Raw genomic sequence first — 26551 nt, forward strand, 5'->3', positions numbered from 1 at the left:
AAAGACATTACCAGGACTTTGAAGTCCCCATACCGGATCCTGAAAGCTATTTTAAGAATATCCTGCTCCCTAATCTTCAATTGATGATACTCGGATTAAATCAATCTTGGGGAAATACCTAGCACCTTGCAATTGGTCAAACAAGTCATCTATCTTTGGAAGTGGGTACTTATTTTTTATCGTAACCTCATTGAGATATCGATAGTTAATACACATTCTTAGCGACCCATCCTTCTTTCATACAAATAGAACTGGTATGCCCCCAAGGCAACATACTCGGCCGAATGAAACCTTTCTCTAACAAATCCTTCAATTGTTCCTTTAGCTCATTCAACTATGTTGGTGCCATTATGTAGGGTGGAATAGATATAGGCTACGTGCCCGGTATCACATCAATCCCAAAATCAATCTCCCTGTCTAGTGGGATCCCAGGGAGCTCATCCAGAAAGACCTCCAAAAATTCATTCACAGTCGGCACGGGCTCAAGTGTAGGTGCCTCAACATACGTGTCCGTAACCCAGACCAAATGGTAAATACACCCCTTGTTAATCATCTTTGTAGCCTTAAGGTAAGAAATAAACCTACCCTTGGGCACCACATCATCCCTCTTCCATTCAATCACTGACTCATTTAGAAATTCAAACCTAACGGTTATGGTTCGACAGTCAAACTTGGTAAAACATGAATAAATCTAATCCATCCCCATTATTACATCAAAATCAAACATCCCCAATTCAATGAGATCGGCCATGGTGTTTAGACCACGCACCGTGATAACACAATCTTTATAAACCCGCGTGGCCACAATAGACTCACCAACCGGAGTAGATATAGAGAACGACTCATGAAGTTATCCCGGTTCTATCCCAAATTCCATAGCAACATAGGGAGTGACATAGGACAAAGTGGAATCGGGATCAATATGAGCATACACATCATGATATTGGACAATCATTATACCTGTGACAACATCTGGAGAAGCCACTGAACTCTAGCGACCCTATATAGCATAGAAACGGCTGGGGTCCTCCCGAACTATGTGTAGCACCCCCAGTTGAACCACGCCTTACGGGTGTTAGAGTATCTCGATCTGGAGGAGGTGTTGTGGATGTAGTAGCTGAAGAACTGGCTGGTCGTGTTATACAACTACCTACACCCTGGTAGGACGAACGAAAATCCCTTTGAATGTGGCCCCTCAATCTACACCCATAGCATATCGCTAGGTCCATGTAGCAGATTCCCAAGTGTATATTTCTGCACCTAGGTCATGGGGGCCTCTGCTATTGCTAGAATCTCCTACCAGGACGACTCTACTGGTAGGATCCCATGTTGCCCTGACTGGGCCTAAAACGACTCTGCTGCTACTGACTGGGCCGTAATGGCAATGCATTGACTGAAGACTATGCAAAAGACTAGGATGGCCCTGATGACCCCCCAGAATGCGGACCTACTATCACCACCACCCAAATAACCTCCAAGATTGCCCGCGGACTGGGCCTTGCTGCTACTCTATCTCTCCATCCTATTCTACAATTTACGGTTCTCAGTAGCTTGAGCAAATGCCACCATCTTCCCATAGTTCATATCATAATTCAAGGCAACTGTAGCAGCCTCATTAATAACCAAGGGGCTATGTCCCTGCACAAACCAGCGCACTCTCGCCACCATAGTGGGCAGCATGTATACAACATACTTGGACAGGTGCACAAATCTGATATGGTACTCCCACACACTCAGACGACCGTGCCTTAAGCTCTCAAACTCACCAGCATGGGCTGCCTTAGTCTCGGCTGGCAAGAAATGATCAAGGAAAGCATCGGTGAACTCATTCCACCTCGCCAGAGGGCTCCCCTCCTCACATGACTCCTCCAATAATTCAAACCAAGAATATGCCACCTCTTTCAGGTGGTAGGAAACCAACTCCACTACTTCTGTATCAGTAGCATGCATAACTCGAAGAGTCTTGTGCATCTAATCAATGAAGTCATGGGGGTCCTCATCGGGATTAGTACCCATGAACACTAGAGGATCTAAATGAAGAAACTTTTTCACCCTGGAACTAGAAGATTCCCCTGGCTAACTGGAAGAAGTAGGCACAACATTTGATCTGTAGGCCTGAGATGCCACTATTTGATCCAACATCTATATGGCTTTTCAAAGATCCCTCTCAGAAATATCGGGACTGGAAGCTGGGGCTGGAGGTGGAACTGGAATATTAGTTGGAAGAATCGTTTCACCCTCAGTAGGTGCATGAACTGGTGCGGTCTAATCAGGTGTAGTGGAATCATGCAATGTAGTAGTCGGGGGAATGTTCTCACCCCTCGGATGCTTACCCGCATCATCAAGTAAAGAATCAACTGCCACTTATAGGGTGGCATTGGATCCTTGGCCAATTCATTCTTTCTTCCTAAGCGCCATATACTGAAAATTAGAGCAATGCACGAGTTAAAGGAGAAACAATCTTACAATCAGCTTTATCACACGATCTAGAACATCAAAGAAGGGTATTATTCCTAAATTCCCAATTAGCCTCCTAATTATAGATGTGGTCGACAACACACTGATAAGAAGGACTCTACTAGATACGGCTCCGAGACATCTTAGGACACTTTAAAACCTTAGGCTCTGATACCAAGTTTGTCATGCCCCGACCTTGGGGAGCGCGACCGACGCTCAACCAGGATACCCTGGTCAAGCAAGCCTTTACAATGTCTTCTACCTAACTCTCCCATGAATAAAGAGAAGATACATTAATATAATTAATTGAATACTAAGTGGATTCCGTGAACAATGTCAATTCCATTACCATTAGTCGTTTCATTTTATAGTCTCAAAATATATACACAATCATAGTTAAAGTGCACGAGTGATTTAGATACAACAAGGCTAGTTTGACTTTCCCAACACCCAAATACAACCACACTGTGTCTATGGAGCCTTTACGGATACAAAATATTATGATAACGCCCGCAACAAGGCCCTGGCTATACCTCAAAAAATAATACACGTGGGACAAAATATACACGACCCCGAATGAAGTGGGGCTCACCAAATATGCTAAGAAGAGGGTGTACTGCTATCAATGAGCAATGCCATCTGTTGCGGAACCACCTGCATCCATTAAAGATATAACGCCCGCAGCAAAAGGGACGTTAGTACATATGAACTAGTACTAGTATGAATGACTAAACACCCTCCCAATAGAACGAATGATAATACAAGGAAGGACAATCATAAAATCAATGGGAGCCTCAAACAATACCAAAACATATAATTAGGAGCAAGACAAGTTTTCAACTGAATTTCCATTTTTTAAGTTTGGAAGATCTTAGCACGGATATACCACCGTGATTTTTGCACGGAGTTCGATCTCGGCCCGATCGGCTAGGCCGTCTTATCCAAAGACATCAACCACAATCACAATCATTATCTCAGTCTCAATCATTGTTTTAATCGTAATCTCAAGCATAATCACCACCATGTGTGCGGCATGGTGTCCGATCACGATCCGACCGGCTAAGCCGTCTCACCACAATACTGTGTGGATCAACATCATCCTTTTCTAGCAATCATCTCATCCCAATAAAGGGGAATATTTTCATCACATCAATCTCATCCCCATAAAGGGGTACAATCACACTTTGCTCATACACCGACACGTGTAGTTGCGGGGTTAGGTTATTTCAACCTACCCTTCCTCGATGACAAACGACACTCCCAGGGTGTTTATTTATTTAAAGGATTGACAACTGATTTCATTATCTTTTTGATACTATTCATTTAATTGGCACCAATGGCCATAACACAATGTCACTCTTGGCACATTGGTCGTATTTCATACTTCATATTCATCTCTTTCACTTTCAAACATTATCACGGATCATCAACAATAGAGCATTTATATTCAAGACTTTAAGTCCACATACTGAGCAAATAAGAATGTTAAACATGTTGAGATTTCTTGCACAATTTGGCATAATAGCCTTCATTTGAATCACGACTTAAAGATATAACAATTCGATATGTAACCCATGCTTTGAGCACATTTTCAAATAGAATATAACATACCAAGAACATTGGAATACATATTGAACATTTATCTTTCGACACAATGCTTATTCGGAATAATCAATTCATAATAAACAACTCGGGACTTACAAGGATATTGTGGGGTTCAATTCTAAGAGAATAGTTTAGCCAACATACCTCGCCTCGATCTTTTTAAATTACTACAATGTTCCGGAATTCTAAGCCTCTTAGATCTATTTATAAATATAGCAAAATTGAACACAAATTAGGAGAGATTTTATGGTTCCAGCTCATTCGAGCATTTTATCAAACACTAGGTGGGTATTATGATTTCAAGGTCCTCCTATGGTGGATTCCTCCATCCCAGTACCTAAAGTCTACCCAATTTAGCTCAACATTCTTTCCTCAACCCTTGATATAACATGAATGCATAATGGACAACTCCCACACCCGAGAATTACTTTTCTCATTACCTATTTTTAGTAAAATCACGAAATTAAGGGTTAGGGAGTAGAATCTTACCTCTCAGATGAAGAACTAGTGAATTTTCTTGTGAATTCTTCAACTTAGAGCAAGAGTTAATTATCAATAAGCTTAGGAACTTTCCTTCTCACTCTATGGTAATCCCTCTCTCTAGAAATATCAGATTTTTGCTTCAAAAGTGACCCTTTACCTCAAAATATCGAAATAGGGTTGGGACAAAAAAATTTAAAAAAAGAAGTACCGATGCAGATCTATGGTCGCATATGCGACCGCATAATGGCCCTCCGGATCTGGGCACTCCTGCTTCACTTTGCGACCGGTCTGCAGTCGCATAATGTGCCTTAGAACTTCCCTACAGAATTATTTTGTGCTGGATCTGCAAGGGGTTATGCGGCCCGCAAAATGATTATGCGGCCACATAATGGTCCAAAATATTTGCCCAAATTTCTGCTTCTATCTACGGTAGATAAGCTGTTCGCAGATTAGTTCGACGACCGCAGAATGGACCACAGAAATGCCATGTGCTTCCAAACTTTTTCTTCAACTCCCCAATGCACTATCCAACCCAAAAGGTCAGAACCGGGGCGAGCTTCTAGACTCATCAACACATAAGTCCACTTCGGCACCACGAAACCCCAGGTTTTAGGTAAACCTTTATGGGGCCTTACATCCTCCCCCGCTTAAGATAATTCGTCCTCGAGTTAGGGCCAAAATACGCCATTAGAAACCAATGTGACTCAGCTGCTACAACATACCAACAGTGCCAAATTTTGACTAATTCCCCAAGTTTCTAAACTTTTTGCCAGAGTTTCCCCTGTAACTGAGCCTATCCACCTAGCAGAGAATCCCAGAAACCAACCCTAGCAACATATACATGAACCAATGATGCAACATAACATAAAACCAACGACAACCGTGGCCTTACGAGCAGTATATCACCAAAAGGGAACACCCTTAACATCAACTGTACAAATGATACATAATTCATAGAAGGTAAACTCTTAACATTTTTATATAACAACAACAACAACAATAACAACCTAGTAAAATCCTACTAATGGGGTATGGGAAGGGTAGAGAGGCTGTTTTCTAATATTTTTATAGAACACAACATTATAAATACATGGTTATTCAAACAAATGAGGGTATTTCTTCTTCATTTATTCTTCGGCCTCCCAGGTAGCCTCTTCATCCTACTAGTTCTTCCATAGTTCATTCACAGAGGCAATTACTTTATTTTTTAGCTTACGAACTTGCCTATCAAGAATGGAAAACTAAAATTTCTTCATAAGTCAATTCTTCATTAACCTCAATTATCCCAACCGGAACAATAAGTGATGGATCTCTAACCACTTTCTTCAACACTGATACATGAAACACCGTCATGGAACAACAAGCGACATAACACATGTTTTATGGCCCTAAAACGCCAAAACATTAGGAGCCGTCATGGCAGGACGGGGACTATTATTCCTTAGGTTGTTTTTGATGGGCTGGCAAAATTTTAGACAGTCCGGGTCTAGTGGCCCGGTGGACCGGGTCCACGCGGAAGGCGTGGGCTATAACACACAAATATTTGAGAATCAGGCAAAATTCTAGTTTTATGGCCCTAAAACACCAAAAAATAAATAACGGTCATGGCAGGACGGTGAATATTGGTCCTTAGGTTGCTTTTGATGGTCAAGAAATATTTTAGGCGGTCCGGGTCTGGTATCCCAATCCCATACAGAAGGCATGGGCTATAGCATACGAAAATATAGGAATCAGGTCGTATTCCCATTCTATGCCCCTAACATGCCAAAAAAAGAGGAACAATCATGGTGGGGAGATGACTAATGTACCTTAGGTCGTTTCTGATGTGCCGGCAAAATTTTAAGGGGTGCTGGTCTGGGCACTTGGACCCACGCGAAAGGAGTGGGTTATAGCAAACGAAAAGTTTGAAATAAGGCAGAATTTTAGTTTTATGGCCATAAAATATTGGCGCAGTGACTAATGTTCCTTAGGTCGATTTTCATGGGATGATAAAATTATAGGCGGTCCAAATTCGGGCACCCCGGTCCCACACAGAAGGCATGGTCTATACTATACGAAAATTTGGGAATAGGGCGGAATTCAAGTTTTATGGCCCTAAAACGCCAAAAAACAAGGAACGGTCATGGAGGCGCGGTGTGTAATTTTCCTTAGGATGTTTTCAATGGTCTGAAAAAAATTTGGCAGTCCGAGCCCATATAGAAGCCGTAGGCTATAACACACGCAAATCTGGGAATCGGGCCGAATTCCCGTTTTATGGCCCCAAAATGCTAAAAATGAGGAACGGTCATGGAAGAACGATGACTATTATTTCTTAGGTTATTTTTTATGGGCCGGTAAAATTTTAGGCAGTCCGGATACAATGGCCTAAGCCCAAAACGCCAAAAATATGGTGAATTGTCATGGCGAGGCGATGACTATTGGTCCTTAGGTCATTTTCGATGATCGAAAAAAAATATTTGGTGGTCCGGGTCCTATGGCCCGAGCCCATACAGAAGGCGTGGTCTATAGCACACAAGAATTTGGAAATCGGGTCAAATTTCTTTTTATGACCCTAAAACGCCAAAAAAATGGGGAACAGTGATGGCGAGGAGGTGACTAATGTTCCTTAGGTCGTTTTGGATGTGCCAGCAAAATTTTAGGCGGTTCGGATCCGGCACCTGGACCCACACAAAAGGCGTAGACTATAGCACATGAAAATCTGAGAATTGGGCGGAATTCCAGTTTTATGGCCCTAAAACACCAAAAAATGAGCAACAGTTATGGCGGGGCGGTGATTAATATTCCTTCGATCATTTTTGATGGGCTGACAAAATTCTTGGGGGTCCGGGTTCTAAACAGTCATGACAGGGTGGTGACTAATGCTCCTTAGGTAACTTTTGATGGGCAAGGATTTTAGGGGGTTCGGGTTCAGGCACCCGGACCCATGCGGAGGGCGTGGGCTATAGTGCACGAAAATCTGAGAATCGGGCGGAATATAAGTTTTACGACCATAAAATGCCAAACAATGAGGAACAGTCATGGCATGGTGGTGACTACTATTCCTTTGGTCATTTTTGATGGTCCAAATTTTTTTATGCGGTTTGGGTCAGGTGGCCCGGGCCCATGCGGAAGGCATTGACTATAGAACATGAAAATCTGGAAATCGGGCCAAATTCTGGTTTTATGGCTCTAAGAAGCCAAAAGATGAGGAACGGTCATGGCGGGACGGTGAATAATGTTCTTTAGGTCATTTTTTATTCGCCCGCAAAATCTTATGTAGTCGTGGTCCGGGCGCCCAGACCCATGCGGAATGTGTGGGCTATGGCATATAGAAATCTGGGAATCGGGTGAAATTCAATTTTTATGGCCCTAAAACGCCAAACAAATGAGGAACAGTCATGGCGTGGCAGTGACTATTGTTCCTTAGATCATTTTAGATGGTTCCAAATAATTTTAGGCAGTCTGAGTCCGGTGGCCGGGGCCCATGCAGAAGGCGTAGGCTATAGCACATGAAAATATGGAAACCAAGCTGAATTCCCGTTTTATGGCCCTAAAACACAAAAAAATAGGATCGGTCATGGAGAGGTGGTGACTAATGTTCTGTAGGTCATTTTTGAAGGGCCGGCATAAATTTATGAGACTGAGTCCGGGCGTCATAACACACGAAAATTTGAGAATCGAGCTGAATTCCCGTTTTGTGGCCCTAAACTGCCAAACAACAAAGAATGGTCGTGGCGTGGCAGTGACTTATGTTCCTTAGGTAATTTTTGAAGGGCCCTTAGAATTTTAGGGGGTCCGAGTTCAGGCACCTGGACCCACGCAAAAAGCGTGGGCTATAGCACATGAACACTTGTGAATCTGGCGGAATTCTAATTTTATGCCCCTAAAATGCAAAAATATGAGGAACGGTCACGGCGGGCGGTGACTATTGTTTCTTAGGCCGTTTTTGATGGACCGGAAAAATTTTAGTTGGTTCGGGTCCACTCAGAAAGCGTGGGCTATAGCACACAAAAAGCTGAGAATTTGGTAGAATTCAAGTTTTATCGCACTAAAACTCTAAAAATGAGGAATGGCCATAGCGGGGCAGTGACTATTGTTCCTTAGGATATTTTTATGGTCCAGAAAAATTTTAGGCGGTCTGCATCCGATGGCCCGGGCCCACGCGGAAGGTTTGTGCTATAACTCATGAAAATCTGGGAATCAGGCGAAATTTCAGTTTTATGACCCTAAATCGACAATAAACGAGGAACGATCATGGAGATATGGTGACTATTGTTCCTTAGGTAATTTTAGATGGTCCGAAAAACTTTAGGCGGCCCAGGTCTGGTTGCCCGGGAACATGCAAATGGCCTAGGCTATAGCATACGAAAATCTAGGAATCGGGTCGAATTTTTGTTTTATGGCCCTAAAATCCCAAAGAACGAGAAAAGTTCATGGTGTGGCAGTGAATAATGTTCCTTAGATCGTTTCCTATGATCCGAAAAATTTCTAAGCGGTCCAAGTCTAGTCCCCTGGGCCCACGAGGAAGGCACAAGCCATAGCACACAAAAATCTGGGAATCGGGCGAAATTCCCGTTTTATGGCCCTAAAACGTAAATGAACGAGGAACGGTCATGGCAAGGCAGTGAATCTTGTTCCTTATGTTATTTTTGATAGTCCAAAAAATTTTTAGGCGGTCGAGGTCCGGTGGCCCATGCTCATGCGGAAGGTATAACACATGAAAATCTGGGAATCAGGCTAAATTCTCATTTTATGGCCCTAAAACCCCAAAAAATGACGAACAATCATGGAGGCATGGTGACTTATGTTCCTTAAGTCTTTTTTGATGGGTTGGAAAAATTTTAAGTGGTTCCGAGTCCGGGCGCCCAGACCCACGTAGAAAGCGTGGACATAGCACCCGAAAATTTGGGAATGTGGCGGAATTCTCGTTTTATGGCCCTATAACATCAGAAAATGAGGAACGGTCGTGGAGAATGATGACTAATGTTCCTTAGATAATTTTTGATGGACCGGCAAAATTTAAGGGGGTCTAGGTTCAGCGGCCAAACCCACATGGAAGGTGTGGGCTATAGCACACGAAAATCTGGGAATTAGGTGGAATTCCAATTTTACGGTTCTAAACCGCCAAAAAAAGAGGAACGGTCTTGGCAAAGAGATGACTAATATTCCTTAGGTAGTATTTGATGGGTCAAAAATATTTTAGGCAGTCTGGGTCCGGGCACCTTAACCCACGCAGAAGGCAGCACACTAAAATCTGGGAACCGGGCCGAATATGTTATGGCCCTAAAATGCCAAAAAGGAGGAACGGTCATAGCGGGGCGGTTCTTTAGGTCGTTTTTAATAGGTTGACAAAATTTTAGGCGATGCAGGTCTGGGCTCCAGGGCTCACTAAGATGGTGTGGGCTATAGCGTACAAACATCTAGGAGTTGGGCAAAATTTAAGGTTTATGGCCCTAAAACGCCACAAAACGAGGAACGGTCATGGCGTGGCAGTGACTATTTTTTCTTAGGTAATTTTTGATGATCCGAAATGTTTTTAGGCGATACTGGATTGGTAGCCCTGGCCAATGCGGAAGGCGTGGGCTATGACACACGAAAATCTGGGAATCAGACCGAATTCCCATTTTATGGCCCTAAAATCCATGACGGAGCAGTGACTAATGTTTGTTAGGTCATTTTTGATTGGTAGGCAAAATTTTAGGTGGTCCAGATCTGGACGCTCGGACCCACGTGGAAGGCGTGGTCGATAGCACACGAAAACCTTGAAAATCGGGCAGAGTTCCAATTTTATGGCCCAAAAATGCCAAAGAGCGAGGAACGATCATGGAGGGGCGGTGACTATTGTTCCTTAGGTCATTTTTTATGGGTCGGAAATATTTTAGACAGTCTGGGTCCGGTGGACTGGCCCACGCGAAAAGCGTAGCCTATAGCACGCAAAATCTTTTAATCAGGCAAAATTCAAGTTCTATGGACCTAAAACGCCAAAACACAAGGAACCCTTCATGGCGGGGTGGTGATTATTGTTCCTCAAGTCATTTTTGAAAGTAGGAAATTTTTTCAGGCGGTCCAGGTCCGACGGTCCGGGCCCATGCAGAAGGTGAGGGCTATAGCATACGAAAAATTAGGAAACGGGCCGAATTCTCATTTTATGGCCCTAAAATGCCCAAAACAAGAAACAGTCACGGCGGAGAGGTGACTAATGTTCCTTAGGTCATTTTCGATGGGCTGGAAAATATTTTGGCGGTCTGGGTCCGGGAGCCTGGACCCACAAAGAAGGCGTGTGCTTTACCACACGAAAATATGGGAATCGAGCCGAATTCCCATTTTATGTCCCTAGAATGCCAAAAAATGACAAACGATCATGGAAGTGCGGTAACTAATATTCCTTAGGTCGGTTTTTAGGGGATGGAAAAATATTAGGTGGTCCGGGTCCAGGCGCTTGGTCATAGGCACAAGGCGTGGGCTATGCACACGAAAATCTGGGAATCGGGCGAAATTTCCGTTTAAGGGCCATAAAACGCCAAAAAATGAGGAACGGTCATTGTAAGGTAGTGACTATTGTTACTTAGTTCATTTTTGATGGTCTGATGAATTTTAGGCGGTCCGGGTATGGTGTACTAAGCCCATGCAGAAGGCGTGGGTTATAACACATGAAATGAGGAACGGTTATCGCAAAGCAGTGACTAATGTTCCTTAGGTCATTTTTGATGGCTGACATAATTTTAGAAGGGTCCAAGTCTGGGCGCCATAGCACACGAAAAGCTGAGAATCGGGCAAAAATCCTGTTTTATGGCCCTAAAATACCAAAAAATGAGGAACGGCCATGGCGGGGTAGTAATATTCCTTAAGTTATATTTTTATGGGATGGAAAATTAGGGGGTCCGGGTTCTGGTGCCATGAACCACGCGGAAGGAGTGGGCTATAGCACATGAAAATCTGGGAATCGGGCGGAATTCTAGTTTTATGGCCCTAAAATGCCAAAAACGAGGAACGGTCATGGTGGGGCGGTAACTATTGTTCTTAGGTTATTTTTTATGGACCAACAAAATTTTAGGCTGTTCAGGTCCTGTGTCCTAGGCCCATGCTGAAGGCGTGGGCCATAGCACACGAAAGTTTGGAAATCAGGCCGAATTCCCGTTTTAAGGCCCTAAAACGCCAAAAATTGAGTGATAGTCATGGCGGGGAGGTGAATAATGGTACTTAGATTTTTTTTTGATGGGTTAACAAAATTTTAAGTCGTCCAAGTCTGGGTGTTGGGCCCACGGGGAAGGCGTGGGCTATTGCACATGAAAATATGCAAATCAGGCAGAATTCTAGTTTTATGGCCCTAAAACGCCAAAAACGAGAAATGGACATGGAGGGGAGGTGACTAATGGTCCTTAGGTTTTTTTTGATTGGTTGACAAAACTTTAAGCGGTCCAAGTCCGGGCGCCGGGCCCACGTGGAAGGCGTGGGCTATAGCATACAAAAATCTGAAAATCAGATGAAATTAAAGTTTTATGGCCCTTAAATGCCAAAAATGAGGAACGGTCATAGCGGTGCAAAGACTATAGTCCCAGAGGTCATTTTTGATGGGCCGGAAAAGTTTTAGGCGGTCCAAGTCCAGTTGCCGGTTCCCACGTGGAAGGTGTGGGCTCGCACTCAAAAACTTGAGAATTGGGCGGAATTTAATTATGGCCTTAAAACGCCAAAAAATGGGAACGGTCATGGCAGGGCGGTAACTAATGTTTCTTAGGTTATTCTTTATGGTCCAAAAAATTTTTAGGCGGCCCGCGTCCGGTGGCCTGGGCCCATGCGGAAGGCGCCGGCTATATCACACAAATATCTGGGAATTGAGCCGAATTACCGTTTTATGGCTCTAAAATGCCTAATAATGAGTAGCGGTCCTTACGAGTGATGACTAATATTCCTTAGGTCATTCTTTAGGGGACGTCAAAATTTTAGGCGGTCCGGATCCAAGCGCTCGGTCTCATGCAGAAGGCGTACGCTATAGCACATAAAAATCTGGAAATCAGACGGAATTCCCGTTTAATGGCCCTAAAACACCAAAAATGAGGAACGGTCATGGCGAGGCAGTGACTATTTTTCCTTAGGTCATTTTTGATGGTTTGGAAAATTTTAGCCGTCCAGGCCTGGTGGCCTGGGCTCATACGGAAGGTGTGGCCTATGGCACATGAAAATTTGAGAATCAAGCCGAATTCCCATTTTATATGGCCCTAAAATGCCAAAAGAAGAGAAACGATCATGGTGAGGGGGTGACAAATGTTCCGTATGTCATTTTTATGGGCCGGCATAATTTTAGGTGGGTTCGAGTCCGGGCGCCATAACACACGAAAATCTGAGAATCAGGCGGAATTCCTATTTTATGGCACCAAAACACCAAAAACAAGAAACGGTCGTGGCAGGGCGGTGACTAATATTCCTTAAGTTATTTTTTATGGGCCGATAATTTTAGGAGGTCCGCGTTCAGGTGCCTGGACCCACGCGGAAGGCATGGGTTATAGCGTACGAAAATCTGAAATCGTGCGGAATTCCAGTTTTATGGCCCTAAAACGCCAAACAAATGAGGAACAGTCACTGTGGGGCAGTGGCTTTTATTTGTAGGTCATTTTTGATGGACCAGGAAAATTTTAAGCGATCCGGGTCCTGTGGCCTGGGCCCATGCAGAAGGCGTGTGCCATAGCACACGAAAATCTAGGATCAAGTCGAATTCCTATTTTATGTCCCTAAAACGCAAACAAACGAGGAACGGTCATGACATGGAGGTGACTAATGTTCCTTAGGTCATTTTTGATGGGCTGGCATAATTTTAGGTGGTCCAGGTTCGGGCGTCGGGCCCACGTAGAATGTGTGGGCTATAACACATGAAAATATGGGAATTCAGCAAAATTTCAGTTTTATTGCCCTAAAATGCCAAAAAATGAGGGACGGTCATTGTTGGGCGGTGGATATTGTTTCTTAGGTCGTTTTGGATTGCGTTCAAAATTTTAGACGCTCCAGGTCTGGTGGCTCCGGCCCATGCGGAAGGCGTGGGCTATTGCACATAAAAATCTAAGAATCGGGCAAAATTCAAGTTTTATGGACCTAAAAGCGAAAAAAGAGGAACGGTCATGGCGGTACAATGACAATTGTTCTTTAGGTTGTCTTCGATGGGCCGACAAAATTTTAGGCGGTCCATGTCTAGTGGCCTGGGCCCACGCGGAATGTGTGAGCTATAGCATACAAAATTCTTAGCTATCATGGCATGGCAGTGACTATTATTCCATAGGTCATTTTTGATATTCTAATTTTTTTTACCCGATCTAGGTTCCGCAGCCCGGGCCCACATAGAATAGCGGTGACTATTATTCCTTAGGGTTATTTTGATGGTCCAAATTTTTTTTAGGCTGTCCAGGTCCGGGCGCCTGGGCCCACGTAGAAGTTGTGGGCTATAGCACATGAAAATCTGAGAATCAGGCGGAATTCAAGTTTTATGGTCCTAAAATGCAAAAAAATGAGGAACAGTCATGGCGGAGCGATGACTATTGTTCCTTATGTCATTTGTAATGGTCCAGAAAAATTTTAGGCGGTCGGAGTCTGGTGGCCCTGGTCCTTGCGGAAGGCCTGGGCTATAGTAGATGTAAATCTGAGAATCAGGCTGAATATTCGTTTTATAGCCCAAAAATGCCAAAACCGAGAAACGATCAAGCCGGGGCAGTGAATATTTTCCTCAGGTCGATTTTGATGGTTCGGCAAAATTTTAGGAGGTCCAGGTACAGGCGCCTTGACCCACGCGGAAGGCATGGGCTATAAAATATAAAAATCTGAGAATCGGGCGGAATTCCAATTTTATGGCCCTAAAACACCAAAAACGAGGAACGATCATGGAGGGGTGGTGACTAATGTTTCATAGGTCATTTATGATGGTCCGTAAAATTTTAGAAGGTCCGGGATCAGCGCTCGGACCCACGTGGAAAGCGTGGGCTATAGCACACGAAAATCTAGGAATCGAGCAGAATTCCCATTTTGTGGCCCTAAAATGCCAAAACAAGAGGAACAATCATGGAGTGGAGGTGATTAATGTTTTTAGGTCATTTTTGATGGATTGGAATAATTTTAAGTAGTTCGGGTTCGGACGCCTGGGTCTATGGGAAGGCGTGGGCTATAGTACACGAAAATCTAGGAATCGGGCCGAATTCCCAATTTATATCATAAAACATAAGAAAACGAGGAACGGTCATGGCAATGCGGTGACTAATGTTCCTTAGGGAATTTGTTATGGGTCGGAAAACATTTAGGCGGTCCGTGGCTGGACGCCAGGACCCACACGAAAGGCGTGGGCTATAGTACATGAAAATTTAGAAATTAGGCAAAATTCTAGTTTTATGGCCCTGAAACGTCAAAAAACGAGAAACAGTCATGGCGGGGTGATGACTATTTTTCCTTAGATCACTTTTTATGGGCCGACTAAATTTTAGGTAGCCCGGGTGAGGTGGCCCCGGCCCATGCGGAAGGCGTGGGCTACAACACACGAAAATCTAGGAATCAGACTGAATTCCCGTTTTATGGTCCTAAAATGCTAAAAATGAGGAACGGTCATGGCGGGGCAATGACTAATGTTCCTTAGGTCATTTATAATGGGCTGAAAAACTTTTAGGCGGTCGGGGTTCAGACGCCAGGATCCACACGAAAAGCGTGAACTATAGCACATGAAAATTTGGGAATCATGCCGAATTCCTATTTTATGGCCCTAAAATGCCAAAACATGAGAAATTGTCAATGCGGGGAGGTGACTAATATTCCTTAGGTCATTTTGATGGGCGGGAAAATTTTTAGGCAGTCCGGGTCCGCGCACCTGAACCCACTAGAAGGCATGGGTTATAGCTCACGAAATCTGGGAATCGGGTGAAATTCCCGTTTTATGGCCCTAAAACACTAGAAAATGAGGAATGATCTTAGCAGGGTGGTTACTAATGTTACTTAGGTCATTTTTGATGGTCCGACAAAATTTTAGGCGGTTAGGGTCTGGGCGCCTGGCCCCTTGCAAAGGTGTGGGCTATAACACGTAAAAATCTGGGAATCAGGCTGAATTTCCATTTTATGGCCCTAAAATGCCAAAACATAAGGAACGGTCATGGTGGGACAGTGACTAATGTTCCTGAGTCATATTTGATGGGCCTGCAAAATATTAGGCGGTCCGTGTCCGGACGCCTAGACCCAAGCGGAAGGCGTGGACTAGCACATGAAAATCTAGGAATCTGGCTGAATTCTCATTTTATTGCCCTAAAATGCAACCAAATGAAAAGCGGTCATGGCAGGGACGTTACTAATGTTCTTCAGGTCATTTTTTATAGGCCGGCAAAATTTTAGGCGGTCCAGATCCGGACGCCTAGACCCACGCGGAAGACGTATAACACACGAAAATCTGAGAATCAGGCGGAATTCAAGTTTTATAGCCATAAAACGCTAAAACAAGAGGAACGATCATGGAGGGGCGTTAGCTATTGTTCCTTAGGTCATTTTTGATGGTCCGAAAATTTTTTAGGCGGTCCAGACCATGCTAAAGGCGTGTGCTATAGCACACAAAAATCTGGGTCCGTGCGCTTGGACCCACACGAAAGGCATGGGCTATAGCTCACAATATCATGGGAATCAGGCTGAATTCCTATTTTATGGTCCTAAAACGCCAGAAAATGCGGAACGATCATTGCGGGGGTGGTGACTAGTGTTCCTTAGATCATTTTTGATGGACCAGAAATATTTTAGGCGGTCAACGTCCCGGCGTTTGGGTCCTTTCGGAAGGCATGGGCTATAGCACGCAAAAATTTGAGAATCCGGCAGAATTTCCATTTTATCACCCCTAAAAGGCCAAACAATGAGGAACGATCATGGCAGGGTGATGATTAATGTTCCTCAGGTCATATTTGATGGGTTGGCAAAATATTAGGCAGTCCCGGTCCGGACGCCTAGACCCACACGGAAGGCGTGGTCTATAGCTTGAATCAGACGATTGGTTGGAAGTTTGGAATTTGATGAACTTAAGAGAATCTTAACCTGTGTTTTGATTGTCGATTCTTGATTTTGTTATTTAAGATGTTTTGAGCCTTTAGATAGGCTTGGGAGAGGTATTAGGACATGTTGGTATGATTGATGGGGTTTCAAGGACTCGGGTGTGTTTCAGATGGGTTCCAGATCGTTTTGGTGAAGATTGGTAGTTCTGGTGCTGGTGCATCGCACTTGCGGAGAAGGGATGCGTAGGTGAGAGGTTGCATCTACGAGAAAGAGGCCCATTGATGCGAAGAGGAGGCTGGGAGACATTGGCCACTTCTGCAAAGAAGGGTCGCTTTTTCGGTTGTCGCTTCTGTGAGGAAGGTCTGTAGATGCGGACACTGCATTTGCAAAGGATTGTCGCACCTGTTAGGTTGGGCCAGTCGGGGCAATCTTTATTTCAAAGGATTAGCTCATTGTTTTTACTATTTTGGGATTTGGATCTCAGCTAGAGGTAATTTTTAGGGAGATTTCATCATCACTTTGAGGGTAAGTAATCTCTACTTGGATTTTTAGTTCATATCTTTATTTCCCATAGATTTCTACACCTAAAACATGGATTTTAAAGGAAAATTTGGAGTTTTATCTACAACTTAAGAGGTTGTATTTTAGGGGTTTGAAGGTCGGTTTGGACTCATTTTTGGAATCTAGTCACATATTTGGACTCGTGGGGTTATGAGCATAATGAGTTTTTAGTGATGTCTTTTTGTTTGACTAATGCCACAGCAAATTTTATGCAGTTGATGAACAATGTGTTCTAGCCTTATTTGGATACTTTTGTCATTGTGTTCATTGATGATATCCTGATATACTCTAGTAGTGATAAGGAGCATGAGCAACATTTGAGGATGGTGCTTCAGATTTTGAGGGAGAAGAAGTTGTATGCTAAGTTCTCCAAATGTGAATTTTGGTTAGATTCGATGGCATTATTGGGTCACGTGGTATCAAGTAATGGGATCAAGGTGGAACCGAAGAAGATTGAGGCAGTTCAGAGTTGGCCTAAACCTTCTACCGCTAAAGCAATCAGGAGCTTCTTGAGTTTGGTTAGTTACTACCATCGCTTCATAGATGGATTTTCATTTATTGCAGCCCTATTGACTAAGTTGATTCAGAAGCGCACTCCGTTCAGATGGTTTGACGAGTGTGAGGAGAGCTATTAGAAGCTCAAGATTTCTTTGACTATGGCTCCAATTTTGGTATTGCCTTCAGGATTAGGGTTGTATACAATTTATTGTGATGCTTCATAAGATGGCCTTAGGTGTCTGTTGATGTAGGACGGTAGGGTGGTTGCCTATGCATCGTGCCAATTGAATCCCCATGAGAAGAACTATCTGGTATATGATTTGGAGTTAGCTGCAATTGTGCACACGCTCAAGATTTTGAGGGATTACTTATATGGCATGTCTTGTGAAGTGTATACATATCATTAGAGTCTCCAACATCTGTTTAAATAAAAGGATTTGAATTTGAGGGAGCAGAGATGGTTGGAGATGTTAAAGAATTATGATATAACTATTCTCTATCGCTTGCAGAAGGCTAGTATGGTAGCAAACACCTTTAGTAGAAAGGCAGAGAGCATATGGGGTTAGCATTCATTCCAGCTGGGGAGAAGACTTTAGCTATAGATGTTCAGGCATTGGCCAATAGATTGGTGAGATTGGATATTTCTTAGCCTAGCAGAGTTCTTGCTTGTGTTGTGGCACAGTCGTCCTTATTTGAGCGCATTAAGGATCGCCGATATGATGATCCCCATTTTCTTGTACTAAAGGATACGGTGCAACACGATGGTGCTAAGGAAATGACTGTTGGTGATGAGGGTGTATTGCGACTATAGGGTCGAATTCATATTCCTAATGCCGATGCCTTGTGAGAGTTGATGCTTGACGAGGCTCATAGTTCGTGGTATTCTATTCATTCAAGTGCTAAGAAGATGTGTCGTGATTTGAAGAAGCATTACTTGTGGAGAAGGATGAATAAGGACATTGTTGGGCATGTTGCATGGTGTTTGAACTGTCAGCAGGTGATGGCATCCAAATCCACTCCTCAAAAAGTAAGCGAACAATATCGCATGCAATATAATATACCCAACTATGAGTCGGACCAAATCCCACATGTAACAATATGTAGGGGATTAGGCAAGTAAGTGAATTATCGCTTATTATGCTAAGACAAACACTAAAAAGCATTTTGAGAAAATATTATAACTAACGCAAAAATATAAACTAACCTAGAAAACAAGTAAAATGATCAATGGCTATAAGCATGGATACAAGGGAATTTACACTCAAGTAACGATCCAATATATTGCACGATTTTATAAATATTAGTGAGTTTATGTTAATTGGCCTCAGATAATAATACTATATTAGCTTCCTCCGAAGACTAACAAGACTTCCTAATTGAATTATCACTAAAAATATTAAGAGGATTAAGTACACCCAAATGTGGCTAAAAGTAGTTCAATCCTATTCCTAGGTGGAATCTATAAAATGAGGGTTAACGCCTTAAGTTCTTGTTAATTAATCTTTCCCAACACGGAGTTTGCCTTTTCCAAGTCTAAATCGAAGTAATGGGCGAGTCCTAAGGTTAGCTAATCCCTTAAGAAATATTAAAGAACAAGAATAATTAAAGAAATAATAACTCACTTCATAATTAATAAAAATAATTCAATACATAAGCATAAAAAGAGATTAATTAGAACTTAATAATGATTATTTCCATAAACAAGTTTCAAGTATTGGGATAAATACTATAGACTCAAATATTCAATACATAACAAGGAATTGAAGAAATGAGCAATAAGAATTTCTCATCCAAAGTCGCCAAATCTTCAACTCTCAAGTGTGAGTGAAACAATCCTAGCTCCAAGCTTGTATTTTCAGTCCAAAAGGCCAAAGATTTTGCAAACGATTCATTCCAAAATGATCTAGGAAGAGTTTATGTGATTTGAGACAAATAAATGTGAAATTACTCAACTGCCCAGTTTTCCCGCTAAGTCCTTCTTCGCGTTCATGAAGGGTATTTCCCTAGGCAAAATCCTCTTCTTTATTTGAGCTCCATTTTGACTTAGTTTCACTTGGTTTCTTTCTCGATCACTTCTAAATCACATAAACCTGTAAAATAGAAGTAAACCATAGTAAATGCAATATTTTATCAATTAAAAATAGCAAAAGTCTAAGATTAAATAAGATATAAGTGGATAAAATACAAACTTATTAGCAGGTCATGTATGAGAATCAGAGATTGGGTTATTTGCTTCAGAGGTTAGTGATACCGGAGTGGAAGTGAGAGCGCATCACTATGGACTTTGTGGAGGGGTTTCCACAGACCTTGAGGAGGTTTGATACTGTTTAGGTCATTGTGGACAGATTGACCAAGTATGTATTTCATTCCAATCATGACTTCCTAGACATCAGAGCAATTGGCTAAGATCTCCATCAAGGAGATGGTCCGCTTGGATGGTGTGCCTGTTTTTATCATCTTGGATCATGGAACTCAATTTCCATCGCATTTTTAGAAAGTTGTGCAGCATGACTAGGGAACCCAGGTGGTGTTGAGTACAATATTTCACCCTCAGACGGACGAGAAGTCAGAGCGGACTATTCAAATCTTGGAGGATAAGTTGAGAGAATGGGTTATTGATTCCGACAGCCAGTAGGGTCAGTATCTACCGCTAGCAGAGTTTGCATATAACAACAACTACTAGTCGAGTATCCAAATTGCCCCATATAAGGCCTTATATGGGAGTCAATGTTGTTTTCTAGTTGGTTAGTTTGAGCCTGAGGAGGCTGGGTTATTGGGAACCGATTTGATTTGGGATGGTTTGGAGAAGGTGAAATTGATTCAGTAGTTGCTTTGTACAACACAGTCTAGGCAAAAAGTTTTGTTGATAGGAAGCTTCGCGACATGGCTTTCGTGGAGGGTGAGAAGGTTTTTCTCAGGGTTTCTCCTACGAAGGGCATGATGAGGTTTGGTAGGAAGGGAAAATTGATTCCTCGGTATATCGGTCCATTTGAGGTATTAGAGAGGGTTGGTGAGGTGGCTTATAGACTTTCTTTTCCACCCAGTATAGTCGGGGGTTCATCCGATGTTCAATGTCTCTATGCTTCAGAAAAATTATTAGGATCAGTCACGTGTGTTGGATTTCAGCTTGGTACAGTTGGATGAGAATTTGGCTTATGAAGAAGAGTCGGTGGCCATTTTAGATAGGCAGGTATGAAAGCTGAAGTTGAAAGATATTGCATTAATAAAAGTTCATTAGAGATGTCGACTGGTTTAGAAGGCGACTTGGTAGATCGATCATGATATTTAGAGCATATATCCTCATCTTTTCGGCATTCTAGGTATGATTCTAGACTCGTTTGAGGGCGAATATTTGTTTAAGAAGGGGAAATATAACGATCTGGCCGGTCATTTTGTTTATTTAAGCCACGCTTCCTTATTTGATACTTATCGTATGTTTGTTTGTTCTTTTGTGACTTGCGGGGATGGTTGATTTGGTTTCGGGAAGATTTATGAGGGATTAGAGACACTTACTCTAATTTTGGAAGCTTGAGTTGTAAGAGTTGGTCAAGGTTTGATTTTGTGTAAACAACCTCGTATTTGTAATCTGATGGTTCCAATAAGTATGTATGGTGATTTTGGACTTGGGCGTATGTTCGTAATTGGATTTGGAGGTTCCTAGGATGTTTTGGCTATATTTGCCGAAGGTTTGCAATTTGGAGTTTTGGAGAATTCCTAAGTTTGACTGGGGGTTAACTTTGATGATATCAGATTTATATTGTTGTTCTAGAAGTCATGATAGGTTCGTTTTATCATTTGATACTTGTGTGAAAAGTTTGGATGTAATCCAAATTAGTTAATCTTGATTTGGATGCTTCGTTAGAAATTTAGAATTTGATGAACTTACAGAGAATCTTAACTTGTGTTTTGATCGTTGATTCTTGGTTTTGATGTTATGTACGATATTTTGAGCCTTTGGATAGGTTTAGGAAATGTATTAGGACTTATTGGTTTGATTGGATTGGGTCCTGGGGGGCTGGGTGTGTTTCAGATGGGTTTCTAATCATTTTGGTAAAGGTTGGTAGTTTTGGTGCTGGTGCGTCTGCGAGAAGGAGGCTCGCATATGCGAAGAGGAGGCTGGGACGTAGTGGCTGCTTCTGTGAATAGGGGTATGTTATGCAGTTTTCTCTTCTTTAAGGAAGGTTCGCTGATGTGAACACCGCATTTGCGAAGGGTTGCCGCACTTGCAAGGTTTGGCCAGTCGAGAGGAGGACGCAGATGCGCAGATTTTGAGCATACCTGCGAGCTGGAAGATGCGAGGAGTTTATCCGGAGATGCGGTAATCGCTAGGCAGTCTTTATTTCAAAGGGTTAGCTCATATGTTTTTCACTATTTTGGGCTTTGGAGTTCTATTAGAGTTGATTTTAGGGGAGATTGTCATCACCACTTTGAGGGTAAGTATTTTTTACTTGGATTTGATTTTATATTTTAATTCCCCATCGATTTCTATACATAAAATATAAAAGTTTAAAAGGAAATTTTGGAGTTTTTGTCTACAACTTAAGATGGTGTATTTGGGGGATTTGAAGGTCGATTTGGACTCGTTTTTTGAATTTAATCATATATATCGACCCGTGGGGCTATGGGTAGTAGTGATTTACCTCTTGACTCGGGTTTTGAAAGTGTGGGCCTGGGTTGACTCTTGTTGACTTATGGAAATTTGATTTAAGATCGAAGGTTTATTGTTTGGGGTTGTTTCCTATGACTTTATTTGACGATATTGAGTTGTTTTTGACTAGATAGGACTCCTTTTGAGTTGAATTTGGACGGTAGGTGATTGTTGCTTAATTTTAGATTACCGGACGGAGGTAAGTCTCATGTCTATTATAAGAGAGAATTCTCCCGTATAAATTCTACTGGATTCATTATATAAGAACCACGTATATGTGAGGTGACGAGCGTACATGTGTAGCTAGATTTTGACCATATCTGGTATTTGCTGACCTGAATTGTGCTTTATTGAATTATGTGAAGTTGCTATCCATATTCAATTTGATTCTATGACTACGTGATAATTTATAATCATGATTTAGGAGCATTCCTAGGGTTATGACTAGTTGATTTGACATGAAGGGTTATTTTGCCATGTCGAGCTTTATTACAAATTCATAGTCATATACTTTCTTTATTTGATGCATGATTTTTTTATGGTATTTATGGCCTAGTTAACGCATAATAATAATATGATTAAGCTAGAACATGTTAAATAGGTTATCGAGCCGTTGAGATTAAATGAGTTATGTGGTTTGTCATAACCATCTCTTAGCCATTTTAGATTTTATTCGCATTCTTATTTTCATGTTTGTGCCCTTTTGTTATATCGTTCATGCACATATGCACGTGTTAAGTGATTATTGGAGAAAATTGAGGATTTTGGCACTACGGACACTTGAGCGGATATTGGTATTGGTTATTTGATTGATGATGTTATGATTGGAACAGGTTGCATGCCGCAATGATTGATTGGCGATCATTAAATATAAAGTGACCAGTGCTTGGATTATGGATCCGTCCCTCCGGAGGCAGGTGATTACCCACGTTACCTTGATGTGAGCGTAAGCACTAATGATTCTTTTGGTGCTTGTTGCACACGTGGCATGTGTCAGGAACATGGATTCGTGCTGTGAGTTGTTGAGAAAGGGATTCTGAGCGTGTATATGTACATTCGACTCATGCTATGAATTGATGAACGTATTGCGGTCAAGTATCATGTTTTATTCGAGAATTGAGATGTTGAGACCTTATTTGATTTCTGTTATTTGAAAAACATGTCTAAATTCTGTATGAGTTGTATTTTAAGCTTTTATACTTGTTTATACGGGTATCAATAGACCTTTAAAACTCGATTAAATCGAACGAATTAAACCGTACCAAATCGATTATTAGGTTTCTTTTAATAAAACCATAGGTTTTTATATAAATTTATAATTGTTCCGAATAATAGGGTAGGTTTTTAATCTTATAACAATACACTAAAAAAATACCGAACCGTACCAAATAAATTTATATAGAAAAAATATATTTTATATACTAAGTTTAAAACCAACAAAGCATTAAGTTCCTTTTCTTGGGTTTGGGATTACGGGTGGCTACAAGTGACCAAGCAATTAATATCCAAAGTCCCAACTTTCAAATATATTCTACTATTCATATAATAACTAAATTAGTTCCAACATCTTGAGTAGCAAACGACTATGTATTCCAACAATCTTCTGTAGTAGGCCACAAGGTATTAGATATCCTTTCTCACATAGGATCTAGATTTCTCTTGTTGGATAGTAATCGTCTAATGAACTCTATTCTTGAGTCTCAACTTAATTAGTATCTTTCCACTCCTATGATATATAATTCTCTTGACTTTGCTTAATTTGTTTTACACTACCATAGAATAGTGGGATGAATCTCTATTCTGAACATCTTTCATGTTCCTTTGATTCATCAGTTTTAAAATAGTAAAAGTATCTAGAGAGTTTTGCTAAAATCCTATGCAAGTATGCATTTATCGCATTCTAACTTCGAGTAGCGATTGTTTCATGATAGTTTAAAAAATGCCAAATAATTAACTGAACCGTACTAATATCGAAGATAAAACTGAGATGATTGGGACGGTTTCAAAAAGTGTAATTTGGGTTATACAAAATAGAATAACAAACAATTTAGTATGGTATAAATTTTACAAAATAACCTACCGAACAGAACCATTGATACCACTACTTGTTGATGATATCATGCCTAATTTTGAGTTGAATTATTCTCTCACCTGATTATTGGACTACTAGTGAGTGTCGAAGTCGACCCCTCACCACTACTTCTTCGAGGCTATACTTGATACTTACTGGGTGCCTTGGTTTGTACTCATACTACACTTCTGCATATTCTGTACATGTTCTGAGGTTGGTGTGAGTGGCATTCATCTGATTCCGTAGGAGGACTTATGGAGACTCCATGGTTAACTTCTCTACTTGATCAATTCGCAACACATGGACATGCTCCCTACTTATCTCCTATGTCGATCTATTTCACTTAGACAGACAATGTATTCTGATGATTTTACATACTCGTGTTAGATGTTTATGATGATTGTGACATTCAGGTTTTTGGCGGTATTGGCAGTTGTGGTCATGTTTAGACTCTGCCTTGGATAATTCTCTATGTTATCAGATTTGATATTCTTCTATTTCTTATCATATTGAGTATTTTGTTAAAATTTGATTAATCTTATTTAGAATTATGATTATTTTGTGTTGGCTTGCCTAGCAAGAAGGTTAGGCGCCATCATAACTTTGGTGGGATTTCGGGTCGTTACATAACGAGTCGTGAATCCGTCTTAGGGATGTCCGAAGCCCTAATCTTTAACTGGTGATACCCCAATCTCAAGTCAATCATTGAGAATACTATAGCACCTTGAAACTGATCAAATAAATCAATAAGACGTGGCAATGGATACTTGTTCTTGATGGTAACTTTGTTCAACTACCTGTAATCAATACATATTCTCATGGACTCATCTTTATTTTTTACAAACACTATCGGCGCACTCCAAGGTGAAATACTAGGCCTGATGAACCCCTTATCCAGAAACTCTCTCAACTATTCCTTTTATTCCTTCAAGTCAGGTGGAGCCATACGATACGGAGGAAGAGAGAAAGGCTGAGCACCTGATGCCAAATCAACATAGAAATCAATATCCTTATTAGGTGGCATGCCCTGTAGGTCTGCAGGAAACACATCTAGAAAGTCCCTCATTATTGGAACTTACTCAATTGTAGGTCTATCAGCACTAATATCTCTGATAAAAGCTAGATACACCAAGCATTCTTTTTTAACCATCAGTTAAGCCTTCAAAACTGAGATCACTCTACTAGGAGTATGACCAAGAGAACATTTCCATTCCAACCTTGTCAACTGCGACATCGCCAGTGTCACGGTCTTAGCGTGACAATTAAGAATAGCATGGTACATAGATAGCTAATCCTTACCCAAGATCACATAAAAATCCAACATATCTAACAATAGCAAGTATGCTCTCGTCTCAAAACCACATATAGTGACCACATAGAACCGATAAACTCGATCCACTATAATGGGATCCCCAACTAGTGTAGATATATGAACATGGGTAACAAGAGAATCACGTGGTATATCCAGACAAGAAGCAAATTATGTTGACACATATGAATAAGTAGAGCCAGGATCAAATATTATTGAAGTATCTCTATGGTATATAGAAATAGTACCTGTAATAACTGCTCCACCTCTAGGACGACCACGTCCTAGATGACCTCCACCCCGAGCTAGCTGAGCGGGAGGTGTAGTAACCAGCATAGGAATCATAGAGCTCCCTACGCCCTGAACCCCTAAAATAATGGTGGCAGTATTTCCTAACGTGCCCCAAGTCTCCACATAGCAACCCCTGAACAGAAGTAACTACGGGGAATGAGTCAGACCCCGTGACCTAGAATATCCACCAGAAGAACTTGGTATAGATGAACCTTGAATAGATAGAGCGCGATGAGAATTCTGCGCAGGAAGTGCATTGAATGAAGACTACATAGAATCTCCTCGACTAGGTGGTGATGTATGATAAGCTGGTCTGCTAGAATGGCCTCTCCCAAATTGGCGTCAGCCTCCTGATGAGGCACCATTGAAGCTACTTGAATGTCGGGGCCTCTTGTCCCTACCCTATATTATCTCTCTAGTATCATTGCAGATGCGCTTAATACAACATGCTATCTCCACAGCCTGGTGAAATAAAGTCCCGATCTCTACCTCTCTAGCCATAGCAAGGCAAATACCATGGTGAAGAGCATCACTGAATCTCCTCACTCTATCCTCCTCAAACTGAATCAAAATAGTAGCATGGTGGGATAGGTTGGTAAACCTTATCTCATACTCAATAAGTAATATCAGACCCTGCTGAAGTTACTCAAACTGCCTC

General features: G+C 41.7%; 1 protein-coding gene across 1 annotated transcript; it reads right to left on the reverse strand.

Annotated features, from left to right (window-relative positions):
• Window positions 1-1527: 1527 nt before the first annotated feature.
• On the reverse strand, window positions 1528-1971 carry LOC138896392 (uncharacterized). Its single transcript, XM_070181198.1, has one exon. The coding sequence runs from the start codon at window positions 1969-1971 to the stop codon at window positions 1528-1530; it is 444 nt and encodes a 147-aa protein (XP_070037299.1).
• Window positions 1972-26551: the final 24580 nt, after the last annotated feature.

This window comes from Nicotiana tomentosiformis, chromosome 7 (assembly GCF_000390325.3).
Source record: "Nicotiana tomentosiformis chromosome 7, ASM39032v3, whole genome shotgun sequence".
NCBI lineage: Eukaryota > Viridiplantae > Streptophyta > Magnoliopsida > Solanales > Solanaceae > Nicotiana > Nicotiana tomentosiformis.

Coding starts and splice junctions, on each gene's coding strand:
- LOC138896392 (XM_070181198.1), bottom strand. CDS start 1,971: ATGCACAAGACTCTTCGAGTTATGCATGCTACTGATACAGAAGTAGTG.